The sequence below is a fragment of the Hippocampus zosterae genome, chromosome 18, assembly GCF_025434085.1.
Source record: "Hippocampus zosterae strain Florida chromosome 18, ASM2543408v3, whole genome shotgun sequence".
Taxonomy (NCBI): domain Eukaryota; kingdom Metazoa; phylum Chordata; class Actinopteri; order Syngnathiformes; family Syngnathidae; genus Hippocampus; species Hippocampus zosterae.
Genome location: NC_067468.1, coordinates 7,264,108 through 7,280,811, shown reverse-complemented (window position 1 = coordinate 7,280,811; position 16,704 = coordinate 7,264,108). Strand labels below are relative to the sequence as shown.

General features: G+C 42.3%; 1 protein-coding gene across 1 annotated transcript in view; it reads left to right on the top strand.

Annotated features, from left to right (window-relative positions):
* LOC127590800 (ephrin type-A receptor 5) overlaps positions 1–16,704 on the top strand; it is a 60,507-nt gene that overhangs the window by 27,240 nt on the left and 16,563 nt on the right. The window contains exons 4-12 of the mRNA XM_052050243.1: positions 1,357–1,512; positions 2,132–2,470; positions 8,120–8,244; positions 8,895–8,984; positions 10,455–10,524; positions 10,716–10,818; positions 14,339–14,406; positions 15,720–15,845; positions 16,358–16,543. Of these exons, the coding sequence (XP_051906203.1) occupies positions 1,357–1,512; positions 2,132–2,470; positions 8,120–8,244; positions 8,895–8,984; positions 10,455–10,524; positions 10,716–10,818; positions 14,339–14,406; positions 15,720–15,845; positions 16,358–16,543 (1,263 nt within the window). The remainder of the gene's footprint in view (positions 1–1,356; positions 1,513–2,131; positions 2,471–8,119; positions 8,245–8,894; positions 8,985–10,454; positions 10,525–10,715; positions 10,819–14,338; positions 14,407–15,719; positions 15,846–16,357; positions 16,544–16,704) is intronic.

Sequence of the window (16,704 nt, the reverse complement as noted above, 5' to 3'; positions counted from 1 at the left end):
TTAATAAACAGAAATCAAATAAACAAATTCAAATCAGTGACATGACGACGATGTTGTAGTCATTTAAATATTGCAATGTCGCGATATTGCTGTCATTGTTACATGCCTACATACTCTCTACTAATCGTCTGTGTGTGTGTGTGTGTGTGCGTGGTGCGGGGAAGGGTGGGGGGGGGGGGTTGCCTGTCAGACGGCAAGGTCAGAGAGAGAATTTTTCAGGCCTAACGTTCCATGACAACTGGCCAAGGTTCCATCAAGGTGACTCACTGCCGCCCGGGACACACATACAAATCTTGCCCATCTCTTTTGTCCTGCTTTTCGCTCTTTTCTATCCTCCTCCTTTATCTCCCTCCTTTCCCTTTCTTTTTTATACCTCTTCCATTTTATCTGCGCTTAATGTAGTTATTAATCACAGTTGCGGTCTGAACAGACCACCAAAGCGCTCCAATAAGAAACAAAGGAGCGATGAAGCACAGATCCTTTAAGAGGACAAGGCTCCCCCTGTGGAAGCTCCATTATCCCACGCGTTATTTGTATCTGTCTGCGAACACCGGCAACACGAGGGAGAGGATGTGGCGGCGATAAGTCAGTGATTGGATAGCTGCGGGGACAGAAGTCGCTGATGCATTCTCGCGTGTTAACATTCCGCGTGTGTCAACCCTCCCTGACACCCGTTTGTGTTTGGGAGATGACATCTGTTTTCTTGCATTCTGTCGTGTGACGTGTTGCCCGTATGAGATGCCGGTGCGTACGAGTCGTGCTAAATCATAATTGCCGACAAATCAGCGAGCTGGAGACTGGCAGGCTGAGTAGCAGTGGCACGAGCAACCGTTTGTACATAATCTATTCAAGTTGTGTGATAGTCACATTGTGACAGCTCACAGCCCCTTGCACAATCAATATATTGTGCAAAACCACAAAAGACTAATTGACTCGCTTAAAGGATGCTTGAATGTCAACATCTGAAGGGCCTTCTGTGTCCAGCACTTACAAAAAAGAAAGAAGGAAAGTCCCCAAATTGTACCTCGGTTGAAACATGAGGAGATCACAGTGATCCCTTGAGGAATGCTGACAGAACAGCAAATGTGTTTTTTTTTCTTTTATTGCTGCAACTGGTATCTGTGATAACATCAAATCTCTCCGGGAAAGCGTGATTGTCGCTGTGACCTCCTTTTTTTTGGTCAAAGCAGCAAACGGCATTGTCCCGTTTTCTTTTCTTCTCCAACTTAATTTAACCTCCACCACCCCCCCTCTACGACTCCCCTTTTCCACCTGTACATCTGCCACTATCATCTCATTTTTTTCACACACACCCCCCACACCCCCTGTGACATCCACTCCCTTCCTGTCTTTCAGCCTGCAAAGTGGGCTTTTACCGGTCGCTGTTGGATTCCCTGCTCTGCAGTAAATGTCCACCCCACAGTGTGGCCCGGCACACTGGAGCGACTTTATGCAGCTGTGAAGAAGGATATTACAAGATTGACTCTGATCCTCCCAATATGGCCTGCACACGTAAGAATGAACTTCTGTGTTTGCATACATTCGGCACAGATTGACATTTGATTTGTCCCATTTAGAGAGACATTCAGGAAAAAAAAACATCAAGCATGTGTACCCTATTTGAAATTATATATATATATATACATTTATTTTTTTTTACTAACAAATGGCCAAAAAGCGGACCATGGCACTTTTCGCCATCAATGAAAAAGAAAGGGGAAAAAATGTGTCTGATAAAACCTACCAAAACAACTGAGCTTTATTTTGGTCGATCAGAAGCATTAAAAATGGTAGCAGGTATGTGCTGACTGGCATTTAATACATTTTAAATGTGATGGGTTAATTTGGAACACATCTCCTTCTCAGTTCCAAGAATGTTTTTCAGTGATTTATATTTAATCAGAAACATGGAAAAAAATCATTCAGGGTAAAGTTTTGGGAGTGTTTCCAGTCCTCTTTGCAAGCACTGTGAAGAAGAACAAATAAGATGTCAAATTACGAATGAATGTACTAGCTCTTCATTGGTGCAGCTTTGTAAGTCCTACACACAATGCTTCTTTCTAAAATTGTCATGGCCGTAATTAAGTCAACAACAGTCATCAAACTTGCAACTTGCGCTTGTGACTCTTAGGGCCACCTTCCGCTCCGCGCAACGCCATCTCCAACGTCAACGAGACCAGTGTCTTCCTGGAGTGGTCTGTTCCCATGGAGTCCGGAGGCAGGAAGGACATCCGTTACAACGTCCTTTGCCAACAAGTCTTGCCGGGCGGAAGAGGCTTGGAAGAGTGCGGCCCAAACGTGCGCTTTCTGCCACGTCAGGCGGGCCTATTCAACACCTCAGTGATGGTGGCCGATCTGCAATCGCACACCAACTACAGTTTCCTGCTGGAGGCCGTCAATGGCGTGTCAGAGTTTGCCAAAGACCGCACGAAGCAGTATGTGTCACTCAACGTGACCACCAATCAGGCTGGTACGTAACGGCTTTCTATTCCAAAGTTCACAAAGTCCTTTTGAATATCTGTGCGTCCACTGGGACTTTTTCTGGTAAATGGAACAAACGCAAGATGATCATGTTATCACAGTGTAGCTAAACCAGTCTGTCACTGTGCTTACTTGTCCTTGTGCCTGAGTCTCCATGGAAATTCTTTTATTGAAACGACCAAAGGGCGGCCCGGTGGTCCAGTGGTTAGCGCGTAGACCTCACAGTGCAGAGGTCGTGGGTTCGATCTCAGCTGCGGCCTTCCTGTTTGGAGTTTGCATGTTCTCCCTGGGCCTGCGTGGGTTTTCTTCGGTTACTCTGGTTTCCTTCCACATTCCAAAAACATGCGTGGCGGGCTGATTGAACACTCCAAATTGTCCCTCGGTGTGAGTGGGAGCACGGTCGGTTGTTCGTCTCCGTGTGCCCTGCGATTAGCTGGCAACCGGTTCAGGGTGTCCCCCGCCTATTGCCCGAAGACGGCTGGGATAGGCTCCAGCACCCCTCCGCGACCCTTGTGAGAATAAAGCAGATCGGAAGATGGATGGATGGATGGCTAAATGACCACAATTCCTGGAAGCTGACACTGCGAGCAACATCATATGTATTATTGTTTGTGTAGAGATGGTCGTGTGTGGGCGGAGCAAACTCATTGAGACCAATTACGCTGATGACGTGAATGTTGAGATGATGGTTGTTTTTGCTGTATTTAGCGTTGGAGTTGTGACATCTTGTTTGCGACAGCAATGACCGAGGAGACCATGACAGGTAACCCTTTCAGGGACAGCGGTTACTACAGTGGACAGTTGACCATGTTATCAGGTTACAGGGTGCATCAAAGGGTTAATACGTTGAGACATTGAACCTCACCATCATTGTCAATACCAAAACATTTCTTGGATTCCCTTCAAATGGAGATTCAAATTCCGACATCATCTTCTTGGGAAACCAATGTTTCGTCAGTTGCGCTTGCGTGTTTGCATTTTATTTCTAATGAGACAGCAACCTCACAGAATGATGCAATGAGACGAATAAAATGTGTATTTTTCTCCAAAATGCTTCCATTCAGGAGATAAATTGAAAAAGAAGACTTTTAAAGAAATGTTGTAGTCCGGGTTATTGACAGACTCTCTGCATGGTTACGTGGAAATAGCAGCGGACGGGTGTGGACGGCAGGGACGGTCACTCGTTCAGGGAGGGAAGAGACAGATGGTTGTCTGACAGTCAAGAGAACCGACAGACCTCTGACCCCGCTGTCACCGTGACTGTCAGCAGTCTGAGGGGATTACACCGGACTGCAGAGCTCACTCTGAGTTCATCGGAGTTGTAGCGGGATTAGAGTTAACCAATTGGAGATTAGGGATTACACGAGATTACATATGACAGGCAAAATCACCGCTCCTCGACAATGGGTGCAATTGCATTTCTTAAATTACACTTGATCATTAACTTCGTAGCGTTGGAGGCAAGTACACGTTAGCAACCAGTGAATAAAAGCTGTTTTGTGCCATAGACAGATTGGCCTTTGGATTTAGTTTTTCTCTCGCAAATGGCCATCATCTATCATCATGCGTTGATCCATTTGGTTTAAAGTACACCCCCTTTTTACCAAAACGTGTACAATTTGGCGCAAGATTTCGGCATAATAACGGATTTTTGGATCATTACAATTTTACGTCATTGTGTCAAATAGATCTGCGATTAATTGCCTCTTGAGGGGAATATGTGGTGCATCTCTTTGGTTGCACCAGCAGTCCTAGTTTAGTCTCAACTAGTTGCAAAATACAGAACTGCTACACGATGCCAGCGATGTTGGGTTACATTCATGGAAGCATCCACGACGGCACGAGGCCTCCGCAATGCCAATCGAGCACATTAAAAGGACAATTTGTCCATCCCTTTAAGTAATTCAAAATTACTAAATGTCATTATTGTTCATTCTATCCATGGCCATCTTGAATATTGTCATCTGGAAAAGGGGTAATGGCCAAGAAGTTAATTGGTGATTTAAAAATTAACACGTGCACACACACACAGAGTTTACGAATAATTCCTTTACTGCATACAGCAAATGGAGAGGAAGATTACTCCAAAGGTATGATCCTGTTATTTCGTGACAGCAGGTTTCATAGGTTCAATGAGGAAATATACGAGTATGCCCCCGCAGCACACAAAAATGTATTGCCACTCAATACAGTGCAATAATTGCCTGACAGAGTTGTGTTCAATGGCTTGATTAAGGCTGACAGCTCTGTTACTTACCAGAGCTGCAAAGCAGCTGCCACCTTTCCCAGATGTTCCCTCACAACACCCACCGGAACGAATGTTTCCTCCGCCGAGCCGAGCAGCATGGTTTCGATCCTATTTTCTGCCTCACCTTAAATCCTCAGTCTATTTTGTTCATAGCTGCAGTTGCTCCGCACACCCCTTGTAATGGAATTGCTCCGCGATGACTGTGATCAGTGTCCCGCGGACGTGTGTTTTGATCCAGCAAAAGAAGGCAAGAGAGAAGGCCAACGGGAGCCGACCCCGACAGGCAGAGGAAGAGTAGATCTGCCGTGTGAAGTGTGGGAGGTGTCACACTTGATAAAGGGGGTCAGATAAATAGGTGGTTTCACGGTGTCCCTGTAAAGCCCTGCTGAATAACAAAAGTGTCGGCACGAGTGCGGAAAAGGCTGCTGGCGGTGAAGGGCAGGTGGGACTCAGGAGATGTGGAAGGAGCATGGAGATCAGCCCAACGGGCAGATTAGACGCGATGGAGGAAAGTTATAGGCAGAGAATGGGACAAAACAAAGACAGCGACAGGAGGGAACAGAAGCAACGAAATAGAGCAAGCGAATGCAAGTTGCCAGTCATTTCATTGATCTTGATGGAATTGAAAATGAACTTTTGCAGAGCGTGTCACTTGGTGCATTACATTCTCTGGCTTTGCTCATTCGTAACACTTATATTTTTCATTGCTTTAATGAATATACCCTTGCGAATAGAGATGTTCGAGTGTCTTGTTTGTCTGGGAGGATTGCATCGCAGATGTTATTAAACACGAGATTGGTATGAAATAGAGCAAGTTAACTTGCGAGAAAACAAGATGTAATCGGCTCCCGTAAGAGGTTAGTTCTCTTTATCACACTTTTGTTCTACTCATCATGTTGATGACATTTCTCTCCGTGTACGTATAAACCGTAGTTAAATGTTCCGGGGTCTGAATAGATTTTTTTTTTCGTTTCAAAAGCTGCAGAGCAAAAGTGGTTCTCTCTGTTTTATTTTCAGCGCCCATCACGCTGTAAGACGGATGTACTTAAACGTGTCAAGTAGGCAGCTGTCGCTGTGTCTTTAGGCTTTTGGTAGCAGGTGGCTTGCAACTTGAGGAGAAGTTGAATTCCAAGAAATAGCCATCTTTGATCAGTCTATTCGAAACTACCAGATTTAAAATACCTGTTTGATTGGGTCCAAATTCCCGATTTACGCCCCAATATGTGAGGTTGCTAGTTTGTCGCTTCGAATCAGAATCATCTTTATTGGCCAAAAATGTCCAAAATGTCAAAAGGAATGTTGTCTTGGGTACTATGAGCCACTCAAGTATTGCAGAACAAGCATTAATCAAACAATAAGAGCATTCAGGACGTGACGCATAAATAAAGAGGGTCTTTACGCTATTATATTAAGTCAGTGTGCCGTTAGTGCCAAACAATGACAGTGATGCGGAGAGTCATCAAACAAAACCACAGTGAAAATAAATCAGCACTAGTGCATTAGTTATAGTCAGCTGCGCAGGGGAGAACCGGCGCACAGTTTGAGGTGATCAGTGGCGAAGTTATGATAAAACGACAAATGTGCAATGAAGTCCTTGAGCACATAGTGTGTCCAGGCGCGTGGAATAGTGTATTAGTCAAAAAGAGTTTTACAAATAAGTAGAGAGCTGAAGCTACAATAAACAATATTCCAGTACTGTCATAAAAGGATGTGCAAAATCACCAAACCATCGCAACTAAAATTAGCGACTAAGGACTGTTTAGAAAGGCAAGAGGCTATTGTAATGTCTGCTGGGTTTTGTGTGCGTACTTTGATAGCACCTACCTGAGGGAAGGAGCAGAAAGAGGTAGTGACCAGGATGTGGAGGGTCTGAGAGAATTTTCTCTCTCATTGTCATTATAATTATTTATTTTAAAAAATTTTTTTTTTTTGCGTGCAAGTCCCGAAGAGTGGTATGATATGCATATGCAATGCCTCCATTTTTGTCTTGTATGGATTTTTGTAGCATTATTGCCGGTTAATCTGCAGGATAAAATAAAGCCACTCTGTCATCATGACAGCCAAGCCTTCACTGTATTTAAAAACAAGAGTGTGTGCATGTGTGTTGGTTTTGGGTTTCAGGCTTTTAAGATGTTGCCGATAAGGACTTTTGTGAAGCCATCTACTCAGGATACAGTTACTGTGTTTGCAGCAATGATTTATTCCCTGGAGAGGTGGACTGAGAATATTGAAACCTAAACGTTGTTTGGTGTCACAGACACACTCATACAGGCACACGGGCGTGCGCACACACACACACGCACATGTTGCCAAAGGGAGCATTTTGCCCAGTTAAAAGCCTCTTGTGTCGTAGATTCTCCAACTGTTCCTTTGAGAGATGGGCCAGCAGTTCAGGTTACAACACTATGGCTCAATGAGGGATGCAGACACACCAAGCCAGCTCACTTGATTTGTGAATAATTTTCCTCATAGCCCGTGTAGAAATGTAAATTATTGCAAATCCACATGCAACTTGAGGCTATTCAAAGCATGCACAGTACCTGTGCATGCATTCTTTTAAAATTTGTAATAGGAATCTTTCTCACAGTTGGGTAGTGAGTTAAACTTGATATTGTGGATTCTCTGACATCGAACACAAACGGCATCCTTTAATTCACAACAAATGCATAAATGACGTTGTTCATGACAGCGGTTCAACTTCCAGTTTTGTGCAATTTCGCATGCAAACGTTTGTCCTCATTTTTTGGGGTCAAATTCTCAACCGGTCAACTTTCGAAGTTCTTCCATCTCCCTACATAAACCAGGAAGTAGCCTTCTAGCGTTGCTCATAATATTTTGCAGTGTTGCGGTTCCCTCAGCTCTGCGACAGATTGACTGAGTCGCAGTTCAACTTGCCTTCTCTGCTGCCAGCGCGTATTGAATTGCTGAAGATTTAACTGGATAGTTTAATTAGGCTCTCACGCATCTCAATGCCAAAATTGTAGCTGAGCTACCTTGGACTAGAAATCCTCTCATTGGCTGGATGGGATGAAAACAATCAAGCATCCCCAAAGGAGCTTGAATACGAAAAGTGAGCGTGGGGGGTGGGCGGGTGGGGGGGGGCACATGATGGATGAAATGAGTCAAATAGACAACTCATAGTAATGCAGTACAAATGGTTGGAATGATCTTCACAGTCTTGAAATGATCTCAGCGTAGCCATGTTGGCCCTTTGCGGTATTTTCTACACCTAACATTAACGAAGGATGAGGTGCCATGACACATGGTTGCCAGATGTCAGCTCTGTGTTTGCCGGGTTTTAATTAACAGTTTGTGTGCGTGTGTGCGTGTGTGTGTGTGTGTATGTGTGTGTGTGTGTGTGTGTTTGTGTGTGTGTGTGTGTGCACGCAGCACCTTCCCCGGTGAGTGTGGTGAGAAAAGGTCACACTGGCAAGAGCAGCATCACACTTTCCTGGGCCGAACCGGACCGACCGAACGGCATCATCCTGGAATATGAAATCAAGTATTTTGAGAAGGTATTGCTAGCAAGCTAATGCTGTACGCATTTCTGTCCACTATTTTGTCCAACGGTGGAGGCCTACCGATCATTTTGGGTGTATGTTTGTCATGCAACATGCTCTCACTGGCCACACGATAGCTGTCGACATATGGACACATAATTACATCCAGTTTTCTACAAAATGTCTTTTTCATCCTTTGATATTTAGTCTATGCCATTCCATTTGTACAGAAAATAAACTGAAATGGCACCTTGTGAAAATAACGTACGCTTTCTCAAAGCTGTTTTTAAAGGTGGACATTGCTAAAGAGAGCAATTTGACGCCTCAGTTCAGGGATCTTACGCCCTTCCCCGTCCGTCTCTTCCTTTCATCCCTGTATGCATTCTTTTCTGGGAAGGTCATAATAAAAGTATACCAAAGAGAGACAAAGAGAAAGAGAGAGGCAAGGTTTGTGGTCGTCGGTCAGCTAATGGTTTCTGGCTAATGGAGTGGGCATTTAGCCTTGTTTAAACCTGATGAGGTTACACTTGGGAAACTGATCCTTACACATGGGTGTAACACACACTCTAACAAAGCTGATGGAGTGCTCCAAAAAAAGGAAAGAAAAAAAAGTCATACAAGATAGATGTCTGAAATGTGCACAGTAACTCTTTCTCTCCCAACAGGAGCAGGACTCTAGCTACACGATAATAAAATCCCGCGAGACAGAGATGGCGGTGGAAAGTCTCAAACCCTCTTCAGTCTACATCTTCCAGGTTGGACACAGGCTTCAAAAATCCATAAAGACATCGATTAATGATAATGAGATGACACGAAAAAGAAACATGAGGGGAAAATACGCAAGGCGAATAAGCGCGAGCAAAGATTTCGCTTATTCGAAGTGACGTATAACTCAAACAAATGGTCCCTCAGAAATAATACTGTGCTGGACGAATAATATGAGCCAGAGATATTTGGAAAAGGGTTCAAGTCAGCATGTTCTCAGTCGAATTCAATAAAAGAAGCTGACAGGAGACAATCTGTTTCAGGAGGCTGATCAATTGGTTCACACTTCATATTAATCTTCCCCATGAGAAATCATTATTAAAAATCACTTCTCAGGCTTTTTTTCTTTGTTGTAAAATGTTTAAATAAAGTTCAGGTAACATATCAGTATAATTATAGCATAATGAAATTATGTTATGTAAGGACTAAAAGTGAGTGTTGATAGTAAAAATACACCGAAACACAGAATGTCCAATTTATTTGAAGCTATGTTTCAAACAGGGTCCCCTTTTTTTATCAAGCCCATCTGCCTTTAAGCCCATCTGCCTTTAAAACAAAGGGGGGGGGGGCACCATGTTTGAAATGTAGCTTCAAATAAATTGGACATTCTGTGTTTCGGTGTATTTTCACTATCAACACTCACTTTTAGGTGAAAATCACGGTTAAAATCTCTGATCTGTGTGGAATTCACATACGCTCTCCATGCTTCTGTTGGTTTTATTTGGGAACAGTCACAGTTGTATTTGGATCAAGTTTGGATCATCTCTGCTCTTTGTCGTGTCAAACTTCACTGCATAATACTTGAGAGATGTTTCTGTTTCAGTATAGTTACCTGATTTAGCTTCATGACAGGGTGAGGATATTAAAAAGCATTCTCCAGGGCAAATCGTCGTCATTTAATGACTTGAATATGACATTAATTTTATACTTTTTGGTACCGTAGTTGTATAAAATCATCCACCAAAAAGCAGTCAGATTAAGAATGTCTCGATGTTTTGTCTTGGATGTTATTTTAGATGTGGACTACTCACCAGAAACCACCAAATAATAATTTTCCGTTCTTAGTTCCACTTTAGTGGACAACCACAAAAAAATTAAGAAAAAAAATAATAAATTGGCACCACATCAACTGCACTTTTTTTGAACCACAACTGACACGGCATGATCGGTTAACCAAGAAGCGGTTTGTCCTGGCCACTTGAGCTCTGAGAATACAAAAAGAGGAGACTGGTAAAAAAAAATGATGGGCAAGTGTTTATATTTCAGAGTCGATTGGCTCCGTTTGTTGACGGTGTGGTTGGATTTTGTTGGATTTCTCCACTGTTCTCATACGCATGTACATGTTATGCTATGAATGACGGAAAGTATTACGGTAAATCCTAATAACTACAGTTTGGTTTTGTTTCATATATATTGTTTGAGAGAATCCAACGTTGAGACCTGTGCCTTGTTTATTCCAGGTGCGAGCCAGGACGTCTGCAGGTTACGGTGCTTTTAGCCGGCGTTTTGAATTCCAGACAAGCCCTTACTGTGAGTTCACAGAGAACTGTTGGATGAGGGAGTGAGAATGGAAGCTTGAGCGGGCAAGCGTGGCAATACAAAAAAACCTCACACCTGTACTTGACTGCACTCTGTTTTTGAAAGCGCTATCAGTAATGCGGTCCAAGTCAATATGTTTGTATATCTAGTCCTGTTTTTTCTTTATCTCTTTCCATTGGCAGTAACAGCAACCAGCGAGCGTGCCCAGGCTTCCATAGTAGCAGTGGCCATCACTTTGGCGCTTGTCCTACTGGCAGCCGTGGCTGGATTTCTACTTAGCGGACGGTAAGGCAGCCAAAATGAAGTTGTAGTCTGAATACACACGGTTGGGACTGTTTGAATTTCCTATTACATAGAGAAGGGAACAACAGTCCGTCGCCCGATCAATTTACTTTGACGGATAATCCGTTCACAAGCGACATATAAAGTTATCTTTATTTTCTTTGAGCTGTTATAACGAAATGCAATCCTTGATTTTAAAACAGCCAAAGTATTGTTGTTATTTACTTGTACTTACGCAAAAAAAAAAAAAAGTTGGAACTTAAAAATAATGATTAACCACAATGATGTGAGTTAGCATGACAAAGCAAGTACGTTATCTTTTCCAAAACAATGTGCCGAGTTGTTACATTTAGCAGTCTGTACAAAGGGCAACAGTTCTGGAAGCTCTAACATATTTACTGTGAAATGCAGGAAAGCCAATTTTGACAACAGCAAAACTTCAAATATTTACCGTATTTTCCCCACTATAAGGTGCATTCACTGTTCTCAAAAGCGGACAGTGCAACTTATATCGTACTGTAATGTATTGTATTGTCTTTTCTTTAGCGCAGCTCCATCTATCTGATGTATAATACAACCACAGCCACTAATGTAGCTTCTATTTAGTATGCCTTATAATGTGGTGCGCCCTATATATGAAAACAGTTTTACAATAGGCCATTCGTTGACGGTGCACCTTATACTCCCAAGGAAAATACATCGTTGAATTGTGAAATTTAAATTTCGGTCATTTTGAGTTCACCCAACTTGGATTATTTGGTATTCTTTTGATGTTGTTGTTTCATTGCATAGAAACATTGCAGAAAGGATGAAACATTACCGCACTGTAATCAAAAAATATATATCTCAAAATTTCAAGGCAACACATTTTGGAAATATTTTAAGTTGGGCAATTTTCAAAATATTTGGCGTTTTGATCATGTAAAAAAATGGGCTTTCCCGCATTTTCAACAAAAAAATAAGACAGAACCTTATCGTCCCTTGTATTGGCCCCCCAACTTGAATGTATAAGTAACAATAAATCTGCACATTATTTTGGAGCAAAATGTTCTTGTTTTCTTGTGTGAAGTAAAATGATTCCCATAAATGTCATTAATATATATTTTCAAGCTGTTCCAACTTTTTTTATGTTTAAGCCCACAAAAAAAAAATACAAGTTGTGTAGTGCACAGTGCATTGTGACTATTACTATCTTCATGTTATCTGCATAGGGCCCTTGTAATGGATTATTTGATTGAAATCCTACTCCAGCAGGTAGTTAAAGGGTTAAGCAAAGTAAAGCTTCCCAAGGGATTTGCCTGCCTTGTTGAGAGCTCAACTTCATGTGCTTGGATGGAAATTACTGATCTATGTTATGATTACAGTGAGGTCTTTGTAGTCAGGCCCATTTGCGGCCCGAAGTTGTTATGACAACCTGTGTTTGTTGTTCTTTGACAAGTACGACTGTAGACCGAGGTTGCACATGTGAGCACACGGACATGGCTGCTGACTTCATGAGGCAGTCTTCATCTCAGTCGCTCTGAATCGGGGACTCGGGTCAGGAGTGGTAAACGTATATTGTTTATTAAAAAAAAGAGTTAGTGACGAACATACGCAGTGCAGCCGACACATCCATCAGTATCACGGCTACAACCTGCAGCCCTCAGCCGCATCCACCGTGGAGGTCAAATCGAGCAGATGCTGTGGTCACAATGCTTTACTGTCACTGGACTCATGAATATCATTGATCCTTGTTCTACAATATGCTGAGGTACACTCTTTTCTGCCACTGTGTTGTGTATCTGACAGTGTGGCCACCATACAGTACCTACCGGGAATGGGCATTAAAAAAAAATACATTTTGGACCCATTCATGCCTTTATTTTGTAGATGGCAATGCCTTAAATCAATCACAGCATAATTGCGGCATGTCAGGCATGTATTTTTGCTTACTTTTGTGAACACTGCCCACAGACTTCTTTACGTGAAATTTGTAGGTTGTTCATTTTGTGTGAATCCACTCATAGCCATATCGAATACGTGTCACTGCACACACTGCACACTCAAAAAAAAGTCAAACACAGGCATTAACTTGGAATTGGGTGCTTGAACCCACAGCATAAATTAAGCCTAGCCTTTTTTTACATGTTCACGTGCTTGCATTTGTCAACAGTTATCCAAAATTTTGGCTTTGCTGGAGTTTTAGGTCATGTATTCTTTCTCGTCCAACAATCCTGTATTAGAAATATTCATCTAAAAAATTAAGAACGCCAGCTAATTCGCGTTTATTTTATTTTTATTTTTTTTTTCAAAAATCCATCTCAAGCATCAACACATTTAAACCGAGTTTGTGTGGGCATGAAGGCCTCCATCGTCCCACACAGTTATATTCAAAAACATAATTTCCACTGAACCTGCATTATTTTACCAAATATGCGTGAACTGTGCATGGAGCGGTGATCTGTAAGAAATAAAATCAAACGTGTTCAAGGATGGTGCATTTGTGGCAAAGCGGAAAAGACAGAGACCAGATAAAATGTTCACTGTTGAATTTGGGCCACGCAGCCCCCATTCTACTGTAAGCCCCAGGCCATCCCTTCCCCATTTTAACTGTCCAGACAGCGAACTCACATCCGTTGACATAGAAACGGTACATACATGTGTAGACACACTTATACGCAGTGATGCATGTCCACAAGAGTTAACATGCATACACATTCACCCGGACATCCCCTTTCAGGAAGTCTGAAGGCCGAGTGGCCACTGGGCAGTGGACATGCTCAAATCCCTTGACTCAACAGATCCGGAAAACTAGACACCCCCAGGCAGATACGAAACACACACACACGCATGCATGCACGCACAAAATTGAAGTCTGAATGTTAATGGCAATCCAGTCTGTCTGCTAGTCAGTAGGCACCTTGGCTTGAATATGAACACATTAGCATACCAAAAGTGTCAATTTCTGTGGTTGCAATTTCAAAAGGACATTTGTGCTGATCACGTTTCTTAGCTGGAAACAAAATATCAGCTAACTCGTAGCTAACAACATAAACATTGACCCATGGTTAAATGTTTGTCTCTATGTGCGCCCTGTGACTGGCTGGCGATCAGTTCAGGGGTGAAGTCAGCTTGTTGACCATAGTCAGCTGGGATAGGCTCCAGAACCCCCTATGCGACCTGTTCAGGATGAGCGGTGTTGAAAATGGATGGATGGATGAATGTTTGTATGTGATGTCTCGGATGTGTCAATATTGACACAGAGAAATTGTTTGGACTGGCACAAATGCGGACATATGGAGAGATTTTGGGATACACGGGAAAAAATGAAGATGAGAGTAAATTGTTCATAAATCCCATTTGCAATGAAAGCATTTGGTTACAACATCCAAACAAGACAATCCCAAAACCACCGCGCATCCCTTCAACTGACTGTATATTCAACCACTGAATGCAGACCTTTAATAAATGTTGAACTGCACTTAGTTTCAGAAATGACAATATAAAGCAGAGTACGACAATTACAATGGCTTTTCTTTCCTAGGCGGTGTGGGTACAGCAAAGCAAAGCAAGATCCTGACGAGGAGAAAATGCACTTCCATAATGGACACAGTAAGGCCACCTTGCGTTTTGTCACTGTTAAGAAAAAAATATGTATCTCTGTAATTGAGACTTTTGAATTTCAATTAGTCATTGTTGGTTTTTGGTAAATAGACATGAATACCATAGGTTTCACTGGACACCAACAGTTTACAGTGCGGGGTTGAAAGAGTGGCCATGTCAGTATGGATTGATGAAGCACTCAAGCCCTGCTCATGTGTTGTCTGTCTGACAGTCCACTCAAAGAACCCGAGGGCTTTTCATTGTTGGCATACTGGTCGAGTGCAAACATGGCGATGATCATTTGTCCGTCTTGACAGCTTCATATATTTGGCAACATGTTGGCGTTGTGTTCTGCAGCCCATCTGTTGCAATTAGGGATGACCGAGACTGCCGTGTCGGCTCGTAAGAAGCACCATGATGCCAGTGTGTGTTGCTGTCACAATGAAAAACAAAAGTTTCATGATAGACCCACAGCATGCCAACCCTCACTATTGAAAGAAAAAAATCTCGACAGTATACATCCTTCTAACGTTCTTGTATAAGTGCTTTGAGACCATAAATTGACCCAAACTATAATCTAAAAACTTGGTCATATCATTTCAAATGCATCTTATGAAATTACCCTTAAAAATAAAACGCTTACAGATTATTGGATTTCAAAATAAGTTCCAGAGATGCAAGGATGCCAATTATTACGACTTTCCTATTAGCTGTCTGATGACATTCTTGACTTAGTGATACAAGCTTTACAGGGTACCGGTTGATGTATTGATGTTAGAAACACATATATACATACTGTGTATATCTATATATATATTGCGCGTCGTCCCGCACGCGGTCTGTCCTTCCATCTGTCCCTTTTCAAAACGTACCTACCGGGTACTTCACCGCGCCGCTGCGCACCGCCACTGCGCACCGCCACTGCGCACCGCCACTGCGCCGCTCAGGCAGTGGCTCACTACGATCGCGCGGGCATCTTAGCGAAAAAATGTTGTCTACCCACAAGCATTGCAATGAAATTGTTAGTTATTTAGTAGAGCTAAACATCTCTTTATTTTCACGATAAGCAATGAAGATGAACTAAAAGTTGAACCAAGCAACAACACTTTTGTGGGCCGAAGGCCCACCTTACCAGCCTTCCGCAGGAACTAGCTGATGAGCCGCCCGGAGGGCGGCGAACCAGCTAGTATAATATATATATATATATATATATATATATATATATATATATATATATATATATACAGTATATATTCCGACCGACTGTTATCTTTGTTTCGGTTAAGCGTCATTTCGGTGTTCGTCTCAATGTGTGTCTACAGTTAAGTTCCCTGGAGTGCGTACCTACATTGACCCCCTCACCTATGAAGACCCGAACCAGGCAGTACATGAATTTGCCCAAGAGATTGACGTGTCGTTCATCTCCATTGAAAGGATCATTGGCGCTGGTGAGTTGTAATTTTTTTCTTTAAATGTCCAGACACTATTTTCGTGACGTGCAAGGCCCCATTGGGTTTCCAGTGAATAGCTTCATTTACTTTTGATCTCATAGTTTAAAGAATTACATTCTGCTTCAACTTCTTTAAAACAAACAAACTCTTAAAAGGTTAGCAGCTTCTTCTTAGACGGCCTGCAAATGTACTGTTATTTTGATATGTTGGATAATGATAAAAAAAATGACAGTGAAGTCATTTAAAATCACTCCACACATATTCTGCATTTCAACCTATGGTGATTTGATGATGAAGTTATTATTTTCTGTTGGAAAGGTCATCATTCATGACAATGCGGCCGATGAGATTGAGGCATGTGTCGGTGGCTGCTTATTTTAGTAGCAAAAAAGATGTAAGAAAATGATTTTTAAAAATGGCAACTTTTTTAGCTTCTTGTATCTTTGAATACGACGTTTGCAGGTCAAGGTGGTCTGCCAATATAAAGAAGCTCTGTCTGTGTGCTTCAGGGGAGTTTGGTGAGGTGTGCAGCGGACCACTGAGGTTGCCGGGGAAAAGGGAGATGCAAGTCGCCATCAAGACATTGAAAGCGGGATACACGGAGCATCAGAGACGTGACTTCCTGTGGGAGGCATCAATCATGGGGCAGTTTAACCATCCCAACATCATTCACCTGGAGGGTGTGGTCACCAAGAGTAAGTTTCTTCATATTTCCTAAAACTTTTTTTAAAATTATTTATGGTACCAATGGCACTAACAATTGATGAGTGATGGATTTGATAAATGCCTTAGGATTGACTGTTAATGAATTGTGTCGTGAAACCATCATTAAAATATTGTGCATTACTTCCACCAA